Consider the following 18263-nt stretch of genomic DNA (forward strand, 5'->3'; position numbering starts at 1 on the left):
AGGGTCGACATTGCACAAACAAGGAAGGGTGCCGTTAGAAGAAAAGGCTCTGCGGCACTCTCAACCTGTACGCAATGTGTATGGACCCAGCTGTCAGTAAGACCAAGTTACTGTGAATCCGCACAACCGGACCCTGTGACAGTTGTGTGGCATTAGGAAAGTGCTCAGCGACTAATGAGTGTGGATGGGAATTAACACAAGCAGATAGCATAAACTCAATTCTGATTCTTGTATGTACAACTCCTTCTTGGTACCCCGTGATGCCAGTGGGGTACACAACATAAGTGCTTCTATAACCCTCCCTTTTTGCATTAGGGGTATTCAAGATTTACTCAAATTATGGCCCTTATTCAGTAGTAATGAGGAGATGGTGGTGACTCTAAAGGTTAAAGAACACTAAGCCTTATGTTAAAGTCCGACATATCCGCATTCTAGAGTTATAACTCTAGTTTTGAGAGAGATAAGTGGCCATTTTTGGTGCAGAGTAGTCAAACCATCGAAGGTCTCTGACTTGCTTCTCCCTTCTAGCAACCTCGTGACTCAAATGTTTTTAGGAACCTACCCTGTCTTCACCAAACTGATACATAAAATAAGGACCTTTGTACCAAATATCAATGTCCCTCACTCCACAAGGAGGTATTATTTTCATTGTAATAGTTGTAATATCACTTCTACCATAAAAGCTGAAGTGAAGATTAGTGCTGGTGTAATTGTATCTTGTTTGCAGTTTTCTAGCAAATATGCAATTAATTAAACAAGGGCATCTGAGTAAGTTGAAAAGCCAACCAATGATGGTTAAAATCGTGCACATCCGATGACATCAATGAGTTAAGTATGTAGCTTAAATTTGTGACTCCGATTAACTTTTGCTGGGCTTTCACAACAGTTGTCTGAGAAAAAACAGGACTTTAAGTTAAAGTTTACTAGACAAAGGTCAACAGTTGTTTCAAGCAATTACATATATTTGGTTTGGTGTAGGCCTTCTTCAGAACATAAGATCATTCAATTCCTTTTGTCTGATGTGTTTATTTCACACTAAGTGGTTTCAATAACACAAAAGGCAACACATCACTGATGTAATCATGGCTCACGATTTCTTTAACACATTCACCCTTTCAACTGTTTAGCGTTTTTTTTTTAGAGAATTCAGTAACAGTAGGTAAGAGAAATCCACCCTATTTTTTTTGTCAAAGTTGTTTTTATAGGGTTTTACCAAATCAACAAATGCCAGCATAACACCTCCACTACGAGTCCCCAAGTTATCAATCATTTTGCTAATGTCAAGTACAGTGTCACATATGTTAAGGGAACCCCCATAAGTTCACATAAGTTATGTGGTGAACTGTTAGCAAAACATTACATATTACAGAAATCAAACAATAAAATAAAACAAGGACACAAGGAAACATTAGCTTCTGGTTAAAGTATACAATCAATCTAGAGGACGTTGGCACATATAGAGGTCATCCTAACGTAGTAGTGTGTTAATTTGTGATTAAAATTGAAAGAGATGGTGGGCTCTGGTGCATGAAGGACAGGCAGTAAATGGAAGGCCCTTGGATATATATGTGACTAGAGGTCCCCAAGTGAACTCAAAGTTTTTTAAATCATCACAGAAGATATATGCTAGTCTTTCCATAGTGAAAGCTTGCCATAAAGAGGCATGCCACTGTGCGACTGCGGGAGCCTTCCTTTTTTCCAAGCTGCAGTAAATGCTCTTCAGACAATTCCCAGACAAAGCCACTTTATAGCTTTATCGTCCCTTGTTTGATGTTGAAGTGAACAGGCTTGAAGTCCGAAATGAGCAAATTCCACCTTATCTGGAATTGGGTGCCCTAGAATCTCCTTGATTTGGGCTAAGATGTCAGTCCATAAGGACTGAATGTTCGGGCAATCCCACCATATACGACATAAGTCACCTAAAATGCCCTGCCCTCTCCAGCATAAATCTGCGTATGGGAAAAGATTATTTTGAGTTTTGTGGGATAGTGGTACTAGTCATAGAACACTTTATAGTGTGTTTCTATTAGACTAACAGAATGGTTGCAATTCTGGCTATCTCTCCATAGATGACACCAATGAATTTCTGGTATGTCATTCTGTGGGCTGTGTTCCCAGAAAGCAACATGTTGTGGTTTGGTTGAGGGAAGCTTCTAGAGCAAGAGTGAATACAAGAAGGTGATAGTGCCCCTGGATGTTCCTCCTTGTTTTATTAATTGCTGGACGTGGTGAGGTCACGTGTGGCCCCCATACAGGCTTCATGTTGTGCTGCCCAATGCTGTGGTTGCTTGTAGTGGAAGTAATCTGCCCCTGGGAGATGAAAATTTTTCCTACAGTGTTCAAATATTAGAATGCTGTAACTTTGGAAAAAATCCAAGAGGGTTGGGCAACCCCCCTCACCAAGCGTCAAAAGGGCCTGGTGACAAAAATGTTAATATCTCATTTTGGAGCGGGTCACCTGTGGGAGCGCAACCTGATCTAGATGGGCTAGCTGAGTGGGGCGCTAATTCGAACAGCTGCGTAAAGTTGCTTGTTGAAGTCCCTGAAAATGTGTGCCTTTTCTTTATCAGAGCTAACAAGGCCACCCGAGGATTTTCTAATATCCCCATTCTCGTTTAACCCTGAGTTGTCTTGCTGACTGGGTACCCAGTTTGTTACCTTGTTCATATGATAGGCACCAAAGGTGTAGAATAGCACAAAGTGTTTCCGTATCACTGCGACTTTACATGGCACAGTAAGTGACAGTCATGCTTTGTGTTTTTTTTCTAGGTTCTGCAGTTCCTACTGAAGGTCCAATCAGCCCTTTGCTCTCTGTATATTCAATGCTGCGATGATGGAAATATATTTCCCTCTAATCACAGCCTTAAAAGCATCCGAACAGATGGAAGGAGTGGTGTCCACAACCGTATTCATTTGGAAATATTCTCTTATAGCTTTCCTCAAGTTGTCACTACAGAGGTCGTCTCTCACAAATGAATTAGAAAAGAACCAGCATCAATACTTTGCAGAGGGAGGCCAAATCGAATTCGGTCATCATCGGGACATGGTCAGAGATGGTGATTGGCTCTATGTCGCTGTCAATAAATATTGGAGAAGGGATTGACTGATAAATGTATAGTCTAGCCTAGCAAAAGTGCGTTGGGAGTGGGAGAAAAATGTGTAGTCACAGGAGTTGGGGTGAAGTAAACTCCAGGCGTGAAGGAGCCCCATTGCTTGCATAGCCTGTTTCAACATCTTGGGAAAACTCCCCATTGATGATCTATGGGGTTGATTGCTATCAGTGGCTGAGTTCCAGGTGAGATTGAAGTTTCCCATTCGGAATATCTCCACTCTGCATATCCCTCCAGCATTGACAAGAGGGAATGAATAAATGTCTCCTGGTTGAAGGTAGTTGCATAGATGCATGGAAAAGGGTTTAATTCTGCCTCAAAGAGAACCATGGACAAACACAAGCCTCCCCTACATATGTGTTTTATAGCCTGTTGGTTGGAAATGTGTAGACATGTGAAACATCAGCACCACCTATTTGTGTTTCGTGGAGGCAGATGATTTATACATCACTGTATAAGGTTTGTGAGGTAGTCTGTAGTATTCTGTTCGTTTAAGGTGTGTTTCTTGGAGCACCGCTTCATCAAAGTGTCGGTCTAGTAAATATTTCTAAATGTTGGGGCATTTCGCTGGGGATTTGAGACCCTTCACATTTAAGGTAAGTGTGGTCACTACCTTAAAAGAGACAGTACAATCTGACTCTGAAGATGACCTCTGTGATCTCTGCATGTCGTGTCCCAGCTGAGAACCCCTCCATAATAGAATCCCGCCACACCTTCATGCCAAATTGGCTGAAGGTCCTCCTTGTGTCTCCGATCTCCATCTCCGCCACCCCCCAGGTGCTGTCCCCTGCAACTCCAGACCCTAATAAAACAGTATAACAATACAGAAATACATGGGACAACTGGTACCCGAACAAACTTGTTTTGTGTGGTAGACAGAATTGGAATATGCGATTCGGTCTATAACTGCTATAGCATTATCAGTAAAGCACATGTGATTAGGGAAATATGAGTGCAGATATTTTTCACCTGTTACTTTTGGTAGAATAAAATAGTGGAAGAAGGGAATCATGAAGAAAATTAAGCACATATCTTGGGGGCAGTCATGAATCGTCGTCACAGCCCTCCCCTCATCGCCCACTGGAGCTCTTCCAGAGCACAGATTAGCTCTTCCCAGAGACATTGGTCATTGTCAATCAGACACTAGAGCTGCAACAACCATCAGGGATGACTGAGCCAAGGTGGATAGCACCCATAACTGATTGTTTCTTGTTCTGGCCTGGAGGCCATTGGGAGAGCCAGGTGCCTGCAGATGAAGTTCCATTGACATCTTTCCCTGGAGCTTCTTGGGCCCCACCCAGGTGCTGATAAGCCGAGAGAGGGATATTCAGTAGGTTGAGAGCCTCTGAATGGTCTGTTAGGTGGCGAGCTTTATTTCGATATTCAAAGGCTAGGCCAAATGGGTAAGTTCAGCTGTATCCTTTCTCAGTTTATCAGTCACTGGTTTGAAATGTTGATGTCTGGTCAGCGTGGCGGGCTCAATAATCTGGAAGAGCGAGCATGTAGCTCCTTGAAAAGTGATGGTCACAGCTCTCCTTGCCACCTGTAATACTGCTTCCTCTACCTTGAAGGAGTGAAATTTCACTAGGATATCTTGAGGTTGCTTCTTTTCCCCGGTTGTAAGCAAGCCTATTCGATGGACCCTTTTAAACCCGAGCTTCAGCAAGGCCTCTCCCAACAGCTTTGCAAAGAGGTCTGTGATGTCTGTTTCCAAGTCAGGCCTCTCCCCCCCTCCTCCAGGTTGCAGATGCGAATGTCGTTGCATCGCGATCTATTCTCTAGATCATCTGTTTTCAGCAAAGGTGTTTGGAGTTGGGTGTGGAGAGAGTGTGTGAGGTCTTCTATTTGACTTGCACAAGGTTTGATTTCCAGGACTTTCAAATCAAGATGCACCACTCTGGACTTCAGCAAGTCAACATCTTGCTGTAGGTTCACCAGCTTCTCATTGAGATCAGACCTAAGCGACTACAAAGAGGAGACCATATCAGCCCTGAGCTCTTCATGGAGTTCCTTTTTAAAGTCCTTTAAGAAAGCTATTAGGTCTTTCCTTGTGAGAGCCATTGATGTAGCTTCAGTAAGTTCAGATGTAGTGGTCTTGACTTCTGCTGGTGTGAAATACCTCGAGATCTTGTTAGGCTGCTGTTTCTTTGGAGGCATATAGGTAGGCAGTCGCCCTCTTGGAGCAGATCAGGTTACAAATATAGGTGCCCAAACAAGCATTATGGGTATGCATTATGAATGAGCAGTAGTGCAAGCCTTGTTACAGGGCAGTGGTGGTTCATCAGTCATTTCAAGGAACCCATGGGTAGGTTGGCAGGCAGACCTGCAGAGGGAGCACTAGACTCAGATTGTTTGATGAGGTCCGCTGGTGAGCCCCAGTGGCCCCAGCATCCCCCTGCACCCAAAGGAGAAAACACCTGAGCCACCCGTGCTCTCGTCTGGGTGCACTCAAGGCTATCCGGCCACTCAAACAGCCCTGGCTTCCCTCAAGGAGCCATGCTGGGGTCAAGCTTCGGTAATCTCGCTGCCAGATGCAAAGCAATCTCCGGCTCTGTAATCCCAGGGTGTTAAGGCAAGTCCGTAGAGCCCCCACTAGTGATCGCTCTCACGAGTATCGCCTCTCTGAGTTCCTTCCCAGCCAGGGATGTTCATATTCACATTGGATCTGTGCCATCTTGAGGTCCGGCAGACAGCAAAGGCTCACTCAATCGAGGACAGTTCTTTGGTGTCTCTTGGTCCAACACCGGGGGAGGGGGGTAATTTTTCCCACACCCCCAGCTCTCCACTGCTAGTTTTCATCACAAAGAGATGGGGTCCATTCTCCGTCACAATCCCTCGTAACAAACGGCAAGTTGCCCCACCCTCTCCAGTTTCAGTTGTGTCCTGGACCAGGGTTACTACCAATGCCCCCAGTGGGGAGCCTCTTGTGTGCAAGCAGAATACCCAGCAACATCAGGGCACAGGCCTCATGTGTACCCCGAATGGGCACAGCGGGCTGCAGCTCCAAGCATAATGGGCTGCAGATCCGATGCATCTAGGCCCTTGCGTGCAGGGCCTCCCAGGAACCACAGGCAATTTAGGCAGCCCCTGACATCCTCCACTCCTAAAGCTCCATCCCACTTCATTAAGTGATAAATATTTTCTTCTTGTCAGATACAGTTGTTGCGGTGGCAAGTGGTGAGTGCTTTACTTTGTTTCCCCTATTTTCGTTGCCTGAGGCAGCAGAGGCTCGTGTATCCCATCCATTTGGCCATCTTGGCTGGCTACGCCCCCCAAAATCCACCTTATTTTCTCTAAAATTATCAAGAAATGTTTTTTACACTGTAGACTTAGGGACTATATTCAGAAGACAGATGCCTGCCATAAAGTGGTAGGTGTCCTGCCTGCCGCCTCTCTGTTAATCTGTCCCATTTTTAGTCCTGTGGAGGATGTTGTCCAAAATACGGGAGCTGCCACCAGGTATGCCATTGGGAAAACCCATTAAGTAGACTTGACGTCAAACTAGATCACATAAGATGGGCCACCAGATTTAGAGCTGCCCATAGGACATCCTTTCACAGGTGTTGTATCTGCTCTCTGTCTCACAATACCACTGAAACCATGGCTTTCCCATCTTGAATGTTTGGTAAAGCTTCCCAGTGTTTCATGGGCATTTGTTAAGTGGCTCAATGTAAATGGACCTTCATGTGGGACCTTTATTTGTGAGTCTAGATCCAGGATTCACATACATGAAGACTACTACTCTGTGAGGGCATGCCAAGGTAAACCTTTCACAAGGGTCATTTTAAACTCAAATCATCATCTGACTTTCAGGTAAGCCACTGCAGATGAATATGTTGCACTGCAATTACTTCCACCTTAAAATTACATTTTTTGGCTGAGGTGATGATGATTAAATGAAAGTGTGCCTATGTGTAATTTTAGCCGTATAAAACGTCATCATAGAACACTACAATTTTAGGCAAGAAAGTAGATTGTTTTTGCCCCATTTTAACGTGTGGAAATATTCTTAAAGATCAGAAGACATTTAGATATAAACTAATAATTGATTTCCAATTTCAAACAAACCATTTAAAATAGCCGTAGTATGCTATATAAAAATGGAATTGAACTTCGCACAGTCCTCAAAACTAATTTGAGGACCTAGTATGAAAGGATTCTTTTTTTGCGCTCACAAAGAGATGGACTACAACTCCGATCCAGTCCTCGATTAAAGATCCGTTAATTGTAATTCAAAATCCTAGAAACTAGGGTATGAAGCACTGATACTATATTTCAGGAATAGTAGCATAATCATTTGATCTAAATCTCTTACTTGCTGGTGATTTCTATGAGGCTCATATGTAGACAAAATCAAATGCTCGCGCAGTTCTAATCGATGAAATAAGCGATGCCTGTCGTGTGACATGATTTTACATTCATGCCTATTATATGGTGCTTGAACTTTGATACAGACTACTTTGGACTTCTTAGGTATCATCATCAACACACCAGCAAGGAAAGATCACCAGTTGCTTCAATAGTAGAGTGCAACAGCATATTGGTGGTCATTGGCTTTTGTCCACATAGCAAGTGATTATTAGCATATTAATAGTAAAAATTGAGATAAAAACACAAGCTAAGGCTTTATCTTGATCCATAGCTACATTGATTGTGATCTGGTGGCTTTCTGATCGAATAACAACGCTAAATATATATGAAGCGAGTGTTGGGCCTTAAAGGGTGTGTTTTTGGGTGCTAGTCTCGCATTTTGAAGGGTAACTGAAATTCTAATTACCATGTAGCAATACCCAGAACTCCATGTTAGATGAAGACAGGAGGTATCTTCCAGGCCTGTACAGGCCCATAGGGTAATATGGCAGTCATACGGGCTAGTCTGTCTGGTCAGTATGTGGGCCATTATTTGCAGTTTGTGGGACTGTTTTATGGTTTATTGAGCCGGTTTTAACTGTTGATTTCCCTGATATTACCACATACATTGCCCACAGCAAAAACAAATGCATGCAGACTCCATTACCTGCAAAACACATCCACAGCATGTTTTTACAGGTTCGAAAGTACCCCGAAGAGCAAATTTAGGTCTCTTTTTAAACTGTCTGATTCGATTCTATGTTGGTACATCGACCTATTTTCTTTTCTAGTCCGATCCTTGCGCCATCATAAGCACAACAAAAATTAAATAGGCATTAAGGGTTCAGTGGACACATGTTTTACTGATGCCCAAACCGTAAGTAAATTCCAGCGGAAAAAGCCTTTGAGGTTTTCAAATGACACATTAGGCTGTCAGACATATTTAGTTTTCCGGAAGTATAGGCGCTCATAAGCAATACCTAATACCCACACAGTAGAAGGACGGCACACTGACAGTGTCTTTGTAATGCCATACAACATCTGAAGAAATGTAAGAAATGCATCCGGGCCCAATTGTGAGTTTTGCTGAAACCGTTTATTTGCAAAAGCAAATTTTGTGCACTGCGTGGTGGCGTGAATATCAAAATGGCCATTTGTTTTGTCTTTTCACTTATGCCCATTATGTGGAAATTTAATCCGACACTGACTGGTTTTCTAGCAAATTCACAGGTTCTCAGAATGCAGGCCTCAATCTCTAGTAAAGAAAAGCAATATTTTTTCAATTGAATTCTCTCGTGGTGTGAAGAACAGTTATACACGTGACGTAATTCAACAGTGATAGTTCCTTTCACAGCATTTTAGATTTAAGATCACTGCTTGAAAACAGAAATATTCATAAGGATTTTTAGCCATGCATCTTTATTTGTGACGGTGTGGCTCATGCTTATTGTGTTATCTCTTCAAAGGAACGGACGGGTGCAGTTCTTTTCCTAGACCTGTTTGTGATTTGATTTTAATATATTTGCCAAATTATTTCTTTGGTTTTTCATCTTGCTTAAAACTTTTTTTAGCGTCTTCTTTATTGTCCTTCTTTTTACCTTTATTTCCTGCAGCCACATCAGTCTTCTCTAGTTTCTCTTCTGTTGCCTTGACTTTGTCTTTCACAGCTTCCACAGCTTTTTCAATCATTTTCATCACTTTCTCAATCTTTGCTTCGGCTTTTGCACTTCGGTCTTCCTTTTTATCTTCTTTTTGTGGCTTCTCGTCTGATTTGATGAGCTTGGCTTTCTCTTCTGCAAAAACAACATGTTCCAATAAGAATGTGCATTTTCAAACTTCAAAAACCGAAGTGGTCATCACAGATGTATATTGTCCATCCCCTTTCTCCCCCAAATCTTTACATTTAACCAGCATTGATAAAGCCTGGCTCTGCGCGGTCCATCAGTATTTTGGCTTTATCAATGCATGTTTATGAATCATTGTTTTTGGCCAAACTTTAATGTTGTGAAAGCTGACAGACAGCTATCAAAACTAAAAGAAAATTAGTTGAAACCAAAAATACTTTTTGGGTCGCAAAAAGTGCACTTTGCTAGAATACTCCTTAAGGTAACTATTGTGGGTTTGTGTGGTCCTTGTGAAATCGCATAATGCCATCTTTCACAGTGAAGTTTGACAATGGTTGAAGTGGGCTGACCCACTGTCCCATGCGGTATGCTGTAGTGGGTGGAAGAAAGATTCGAATGACACAATGACCGACCAATGGACAAAAAGCTGGCTGGCTGAAAGCTCCTATAAGTTAGTCTGTACAACATATAATTTTAATAAAATTAAAAAGTCTTTTTTATCTCCAAAAGTAAAAAAAGAGTGCCGTAGAAGTTAAAAAATGTATCTGAATTTTTGCATAATTGACTAATACCCAAGCAACATGAAACAAATGAGATAACCATCCAAATAGTACATTATCTAAACCAAATCAAGTTACCTCAAGTTAGTAGATGAACCACCAAAAAAAACCATTGTGAATATTGAAAGACATAATAAAGATGCTGTTCAAAGAGACTCCCCACAAACTACAGCCACATTTGAAGCTGTCCATTTAATAAAAAAATGAAACCAGAATAAAACCAAACAAAACAAGCACACCAGGACAATGACCTAAACTCGTGTTTCACAAAACCCTAGAGTTATATGGTAGGTAGGTAGGCAATTGAATTTATATAGCACTTACTACCCTTGACAAGGCAATGAAGCTCTTTTCGGCGAGTAGCATGCTACTTCAGAACCCGAAGGATCATTGGTGGATTAGAATAGGGAAATATATGTTGTTAATTTGAGTGTCTGTTAATTTGATTTAATGGGACAGAGGAGGTACGAGCCTAGATAGTATTATTTGGGAGTTCATATTAGTCAGATGAGGTTTGGGATGAGTCAAACGAGGGATAGAGGAGGGAAAAGGCTTGAAAGGGTTATATTGGAGATCATAGTAGTAAAAATATGTTTGGGATGAGCCAGAGGAGGGATACAGGAAAAGAGTCTAGAAAGGGCTATATGGGAGATCTTAGTGGTAGTATGAGGTTGGGGGCAATCAATGCGGCATAGAGGAGAGAGGAGTCAAGAAAGGATCTTAAGGGAGATCATAGTAGTAGAATGAGGTTTGGTATGAGTCAGTGTGGAGGTAGAGAATATATTGAGAGTGGTATAGGATGAGACGTGAAGTAGTTCATTGGTGCTTTTTTTCTACAGTATGAGTAAAGTAATTAATATATAGATACCGAATTATATAGAAAGGGCATACATGCATAAGGAAAACAATAAAAAGATATACATTTGTATTACATAAACTTCCATTTGTGCAAGTATGGATAGATAGTTCAAAATTCAGACTTCCAGATGTTTCTGTACATAAACAGTCATGCATTTATGTATTTTTATACTTTTTTAATGTTTATTTAATTTTTATGTTTTCCTCAACATTTTAATAGATACCTACTTAGAAAAAAATAGTTTGATCATATTTACATATTGTGATTGATTAATAAAATAAACAAAGACCCATCGGTATCTATAACTTTTATGAAAACTATGCAGTGACCTATATGCATGTTAAGCCTAAAATATTACATATAAATATATTCTGATTTAACCATAAAAAATATAAACATTTGTTAAGCAGACCTAAAGAATATCTATATATTATTAAACCATAAGTAGTACAACTAAAAGGACATGTCTAAATACATACATATTATCCAATTGTACATATTTACATGCACAGGGATATGTTTTATATTTGTGTTTGAGTGTGGTGGTCATATAGGAAGGGGACAACTCTTGAGAAGTTTTCTGAAGATAAGATAGTTATACATTGCTCTTATGTTTGGGATAATGAATTCCATCGTTTGGCTGTTTGAACAGAGAAAGATGCACCACCCATGTATTTTTTACTTGTATGGTGGGGTTTTGAGGTGAGGTGCCAATCTTGAGCCCGGGTTTCTTTGTTGATATATTTGGTGATTTTATTCCAGATTAAAAGTGATACTGTTCCATGTATTGCTTTGTGGGTGATATATAGAACATTGAAGGTGGATCTTCTGGCAAAGGGTAACCAATGTAGGGCCCTTAAAGCTGGGAAGATGTGGGCTTGTGGTTTTACATGAAGGAGTTTTGGCAGAAGATTTCTGAATTGGTTGTAGTTTTTTCAAAGTTGATAGAGATGATCTGTGGTAGAAGAAATCGGCATAATCAAGTTTTAGATGGCAGAAGAGAGCTAGTAGCTTGAACCCTGTGTAGAAATCCTAGGTGGGAGAAGATGTGTTGCAGAGTTTTCATGGTTATGAAGCCTGCTCTTGCTAACTTGTCCATTGGGCATTCATTAATAATTTAATGTCTATTGAAAATCCAAGGTTTCAAACTTCCTCAGATACTTTAGGAGTTGGTCACAGATCATCAGGTCAGGCGCAGAGTTGGTCATAATTTGTCCAATCACCACAAGTGAGTATTTCAGATGTGTAAGTATTCAATTTGAGGTGGCTCTATGTGAGCAACTGATCAACGGCTCTGAGGCAACTGAAGATTTTTTGAGTTTCCAATGTTTTTGGCGATTTCCAGTTATGAAGTATTTCTGTGCCATCTGCAAAGTTATGGCACGTGAGCTGAAATTCATTCATCATTGTCGGTAGCCAAATTCATGTTGACTATGAACCACAGATGAAAGGGTAACCTAGCCTGCACAGAATGTTCAATTTGTATGTAACTGTTCTGGGAAAAACAAGTTCACCAGTATACTTAAGCCCTGTTACATAACCAATGACCTACTAAGGCCCTGTATCAAACCCCTGACAGTCACTGTACCTACATTGAGAAATTAAGTGGATATATAAGTAGAAAAACAGGTACTTTTAACACTGTTTACTCATCGATGAACGTTTACTCTGTACCTCACTGTTTGCAGACAGTAAAACTCTCATAAGAAATACAGCACAGAATATTAAAAAGTATCTACTAAGCACAGTGCACCCTCTATGCAGAACCTGTCCAGATAAACACTATTCAGGTAAAACAACCAAAGCCTGACCGTGCTGATGATCATACCACCTATAGTCTTTTTACTAAGGTAAAATCTTTACTGATACTTATCTTCTAAAGCAAAACAAGCACATGCACATAGCTTAGTACCTGGTGCACACAAGCTTCTATATTATGTAGAAGTTGTCACACTGACACATTTCTTTCTAATAACTAAAGGCTGCTTGGGCAGAGCAAGCCTCCATGCCATGTGGATGTGGTCAGTGGGAGATCCTTGCTACTCAAGAACCCCTTTCAGCCACCACACACAGTCCTATTCGCCCAGCAATGCACCCACAGCCCACCAGGAATCCAGTGGGACCAACATAAGATTGGAGTGTCGACTGTTACAGTGGGGGATGACAGAGCCCACTCCAGTGCGGCGCCAGATATTCCAAAGGTGGCGGCATGTGCTGAAAGAGAGAACTGCAAGATGCAGAAAGAGGTCCCCAGTCGGGAATTGGCTTGGGGGTGGAAATCGAACATGACACTGTCACCACAAACCCCCCTTGATATGGGGTTCTCTCCCTCTTGAGGATCAATGTAACAACATCTGGGTTGTGAAGTTTCCTGGAGTGAATTAAGGGTGACTCAGTGCTGGGATTCTTTCCTGGAAGAGTGGCTCCATGAGGTGGTGGCGCCCAAGGGTCCCTCCAAGTTCTATGTCCTGGAGCGGGATCATTAGTACACGTACATCTGCCTCCTTCCGGGGCCCAACCTTGCCTGTAGTGGCTCACCTCCAACGTTTTCATGACAGAAGTCTACATGTTGCACCAGGCTCGCAATCATGGCCCCTTTGTGGATGGAAGTGCAAACATTTCTCTGTAACCAGACTTCACTCACCAGGTCCAGATTTAAAGGACGTTGTTTCCTGTGGTTAAGAAAAAGTTCTGCAAGCTGGGATTGTTCTACTCTTTGCGGTTTCCGGCAAGATTGAGGATTTAGGTGGTTGATCAGGCACACGTCTACACAGAACTGGCTGTGGCATGGGATTGGCTGGAGCTGTATGACAAAGACATTATACATCTGTAAATTACATAAAAGCGGAGGCCACCACACCGTGGCAGCAGCGGTCCCCCCACAGAGGGACACACCAGCCTATTAAGCTTCAGGCGGGTATGGAGCAGGCGAGAGCAGTGGTGACTGCTGCATCTTTGGGAGCTGGTGAAGGCTCCCAACGACGTGCATCCTCTGTCTGTCAAAGTTCTATCAGCTGGAGGACTCAGTAGTGCTGGGTCAAGAGAATACACTTCTGGGGGTTACCTATAAAAATGGTAATTTTCTTATGGAAGGGCCAGCCTTACCACAGCGAAAAATTATTTGGGAGAGTTGTGAATGCCAGGACATTTAAAACATTACATATACATGCCCTACTTTTTAAATACCATGCACTGTGAGAAACAGCCATTTAGAGTACACCCTAGGTTTGACTTATAGATGTTAAAAAGGAAGGTTTAGGACTGGGAACAGGTTTATTTTGCCAGGTGGACACAGCAGTTTAAAACTGAATGCACAGGCTGTAGGGGCAAGAATGGAGACATGTTTTATATGGCTACTTTAGTGGGGTGCACAATGAGTACTACAGCCACTGGAAGCATTACATTTACAAACCCAGTGTACATCCAATACCATATTCTAGGGACTTAAACGTGAATCAACTGTACCAATTTAGAATATGTCAATTGTATAATCTTTAAAGACAGAGTTCACACACATTACTACTGCTTGCCGGAAGGACACAGAGAGTCCGCCTCCCTCCGTTCAGATCAGAAGCCACCAAAGTCATCTGCGGCGTCCCTCAAGGCTCCTCGCTCAGTCCAACCCTCTTCAACATCTACATGAGCCCCCTTGCAGACATCGCACGCCAGCACAACCTCAACATCATCTCCTACGCCGACGACACCCAGCTGATCCTCTCCCTTACCAACGACCCCGCCACCGCCAGAGCCAACCTTCACGAAGGGATGAAAGAGGTAGCCGAATGGATGAAGAACAGCCGCCTGAAACTGAACTCAGATAAGACGGAAGTCCTCATCCTGGGATCCTCACCCGCCGCTTGGGACGACTCCTGGTGGCCCCCCGCCCTAGGCAGCGCACCCAAACCAACAGACCATGCACGCAACCTGGGCTTCATCCTGGACTCCTCCCTCTCCATGACCAGACAAGTCAACGCCGTCTCCTCGTCGTGCTTCAACATCCTGCGCATGCTTCGTAAGATCTTCCGGTGGATCCCCACTGAGACCAGGAAGACGGTCGCCCAGGCCCTCGTCACCAGCCGTCTGGACTACGGCAACACCCTCTACGCCGGAACCACCGCCAAACTCCAGAAGAGACTTCAGCGGATCCAGAACGCCTCAGCACGACTCATCCTGGACATCCCCCGGCGCAGCCACATCTCCGGACACCTGAGAGATCTGCACTGGCTCCCGGTCAACAAGAGAATCACCTTCCGTCTCCTCACCCACGCACACAAAGCCCTACACAGCCAAGGCCCAGGATACCTCAACAGCCGCCTCAACTTCTACGCTCCCAAACGCCAGCTTCGATCGACCAGCCTCGCCCTCGCCGCCGTCCCCCGCATCCGTAGAGCCACCACAGGGGGACGGTCCTTCTCCTACCTCGCCGCCAAGACATGGAACTCCCTCCCCACCCACCTCCGCCTGACCCAGGACCACCTCGCCTTCAGGAAGCAACTCAAGACCTGGTTGTTCGAGCAGTAGCAGATCCCCCCCCCAGCGCCTTGAGACCCTCTGGGTAAGTAGTGTGCTATATAAATGCGATGATTGATTGATTGATTGATTGATTGATTGCTTAGTAGGAGGAAAGAGTGCAGAGTCCTATGGCCAACATAGAGTGCTGCAGGAAAAGAATGCATAAATCTAGGGGAATGCCACACTAAAGATGGTCATTTCCAATAGTTGTTAACAAATGGGAAGGGCAGTGCTTAGGAATGTACTTGTTTAGATGTGTTCTCAATGAAAACAAAAGCACTACAGCCCAGGTGTACTAAAGTTTTGCATGAGCCCTTGTGCTATTCAGAATGATGCACAATGATCTGTATGAAAGTGTTTATCAAATTTTGTGCCCAAATGTGTTTTTTCTTTGCACCACATATTTCTGCGGAGTGCATTGTTAATGGTATTGTTTTGCACAAGCTGACACTCCTCCTAATTTATAAAATAGGGTATTATAGGTCAGGACCTGTGAAAACCCCAATAGAATTCAAAGCATACCCTAAATAAAATGCACGTGAGACCTTGCTTTGCATGACATACTAACATTCAATGACAATAGGTGCAATAATGGATTTACAAACAAAATATTTTTGGGTGGATAACTATGTATAACGATTGAGAAAAGTACACTTATTATTCTATGTACCCCAGACAGCACTGGGTAGGTCATGTTTTGCCTCTGGTGAGCGTAGTACTCTTTGTGTTCACGCCAGCAATGTCACCATCAGCGCATGACACTTCCTAAATATGACTCTGCACCAAATGTGTTTGCTCACAGAAAGCAACACAGCTGCTTTTGTGTGATATTGCATCAATCTAAGCAAACCTGATAACACATCATCTTTAATGGATGTTTCTCCTTAGCTTATAGGCACGGACTATGGCTACAATGCCAAATTGTAGTCTGCAATCTGCCCTGCAAAGTTCTGCATCATCTTTGTGGCGAGAGTTGTTGAACTGATGAAACAAACTTACCACTTGATACATTTCTATGTTCCTTCTCTAAGAGTATGTGTGTTTGGTACAGGATTGCTGCAAAAGATTTGGAGTTAAGAGATATATATATATTTTAAGATTTACATAGCACAAACTCGACCAAAAGGTATCAGAGTGCTTTACATAAGCAGTAGTTGCGTTACAAATGGACACATTCATTTTTTTAAGCATGGGGAGATTAAGTGATTAGCCCAGAATCACAGGTTGTTGAGCATCCCTGCAGAGACTCAAAGCCCGTTCCGCAGCTTTGAGGTCGATCCTCTAGCCATTAGGCCACATCCTCTTTTTTCCTTTTCCTTCTCTGGACCCGATTCACAAAGAGCCTCCACAGGTTTGGCGGAGGCTCTGTAGTCATGGCAGAGCCTCCACACTAGTGGCTGAATCTCCGCAATGAGAAACTGCAGTGCAGAGACTCCACCACTAGTTTGGAGCCTCCATCATGACTGCAGAGACTCTTTGTGAATCTAGCCCTCTGTTTCTACATTCAGTGCAAGAAATACAATTGAGTAGTTGCAGGAAAGCTACATTCCTTTAAGCACCAAATCCATCCGCTATAAAACTTCTCTATCCCACTACCTCTCTCACTGTGTGAATGCTGGTCTCCATGCAGTTTTTTTCACAGAACATACTGTTCTGCTCCTCCACATAACACAATATTTGTTTTCATTGTGCAAGGGTTGTTTAAGTTCTCATCAGTATGCTTGCCTATCCCGCCACAAAACGGGCACCCAATTTATAGAGTTTAGCATTTTTCCATCAAAAGTTAACGTAGTTCAAAAATTATGAAAATTCCTTATTTTATTTTAAACTCTCAACATGTTTTGTTTTTGTCTACTTCATTTCAGACTTTTCTTACATTTAAAGTTTACAAGTTTTTATTTAAATTCTTTTTTTTATTTTTTTTATTTTATTTTATTCATTTTTATGGCAGTGGAAAGTTGCATGATACAGTAAATACACAGATAGAATATTCGTTTCTTACAGAACAAAATAATACGTCTCAGAAAATAAATAAAACATACATACATAAGAAATTTACGATATCCAATTAACAGAAAGGTTAAAGAAAATACAGAGCAGGCAGATTAAATCCAATTGCTGATCAGTAACCATAGTTTTTGGCCAAATGCTTCTTTTTCCCGGCCCTTAAGTTTATATACCGCATTCTCAAGCTGATAAATGCCTATCAATTTGGATTGCCAATAATAAAAGACCGGGGGATCGGAGTCTAGCCATCGTGAAGTTATACAATATCTATATACGGACATGGCTATGAATAGAAAGCCTTCTTCTTCAGTACTTTTATGACCAATTTGATCAGTTTGAATTCCAAATATGACTAATTCTGGTGACAGTACACAAGATGACTCTAAAATACTATTCAAAAATCCTTGTATATCTATAATAAATTGTATTAATTTCGGGCAACTAAAAAACATATGGATAGAGTCAGCGGCTAAATATCCACAGCGACTACAATTGACAACTTTCTAAGCCTTCCATTTCATCAGTTTTAACGCTGTATAATACAAATCAAAAATGGCCATGAAATGCTGGCTTTTAAGTGACCCATTGAATATAACCTTACTAGCCATTTCTAAGGACCTGGATATATCAACCTTTTCAATACCTAGATTGCCATTTCTCTATATACACATCTAAATTGTCTTGCATTCTATTTAACATCGTTTGGTATATCACACCAATTCTATTTTTTTCCTGTCCTGCAGTTTTCTAAGACATCTATTTTACTCATAGAGCTAGTATTTAATAAAGCTTTTGTCTCAAGAAAACTCCGAATTTGAAGATATTTGAAGAAATCTCCTCTTGTCAGGTTGTATTTACTCTGTAAATAAAAATATGATACATATTGTTCATCCTGATACAAATCTACAAATGAACATATTTTAAGATCATTCCATCTCTGCATAACGGGATCTCTAAAAATTTCGGGAAGCAAAGGATTCTTAAAAAATGGTGTATAATAGTTCAAGTTTATACAGAAACG

At 42.0% G+C, this 18263-nt stretch overlaps 1 protein-coding gene across 50 annotated transcripts in view; it reads right to left on the reverse strand.

Annotated features, from left to right (window-relative positions):
• The window catches only part of LOC147708230 (uncharacterized), a 2035583-nt gene that overhangs the window by 1499416 nt on the left and 517904 nt on the right, over positions 1 to 18263 (reverse strand). For all 50 annotated transcript variants that reach the window (XM_086926979.1, XM_086926974.1, XM_086926953.1 and 47 more), the window contains one exon: positions 9059 to 9253. In XM_086926979.1, coding sequence (XP_086783105.1) covers positions 9059 to 9253 — 195 coding nt within the window. The remainder of the gene's footprint in view (positions 1 to 9058; positions 9254 to 18263) is intronic.

This window comes from Lissotriton vulgaris, chromosome 6 (genome assembly GCF_964263255.1).
Source record: "Lissotriton vulgaris chromosome 6, aLisVul1.2, whole genome shotgun sequence".
Lineage (NCBI taxonomy): Eukaryota > Metazoa > Chordata > Amphibia > Caudata > Salamandridae > Lissotriton > Lissotriton vulgaris.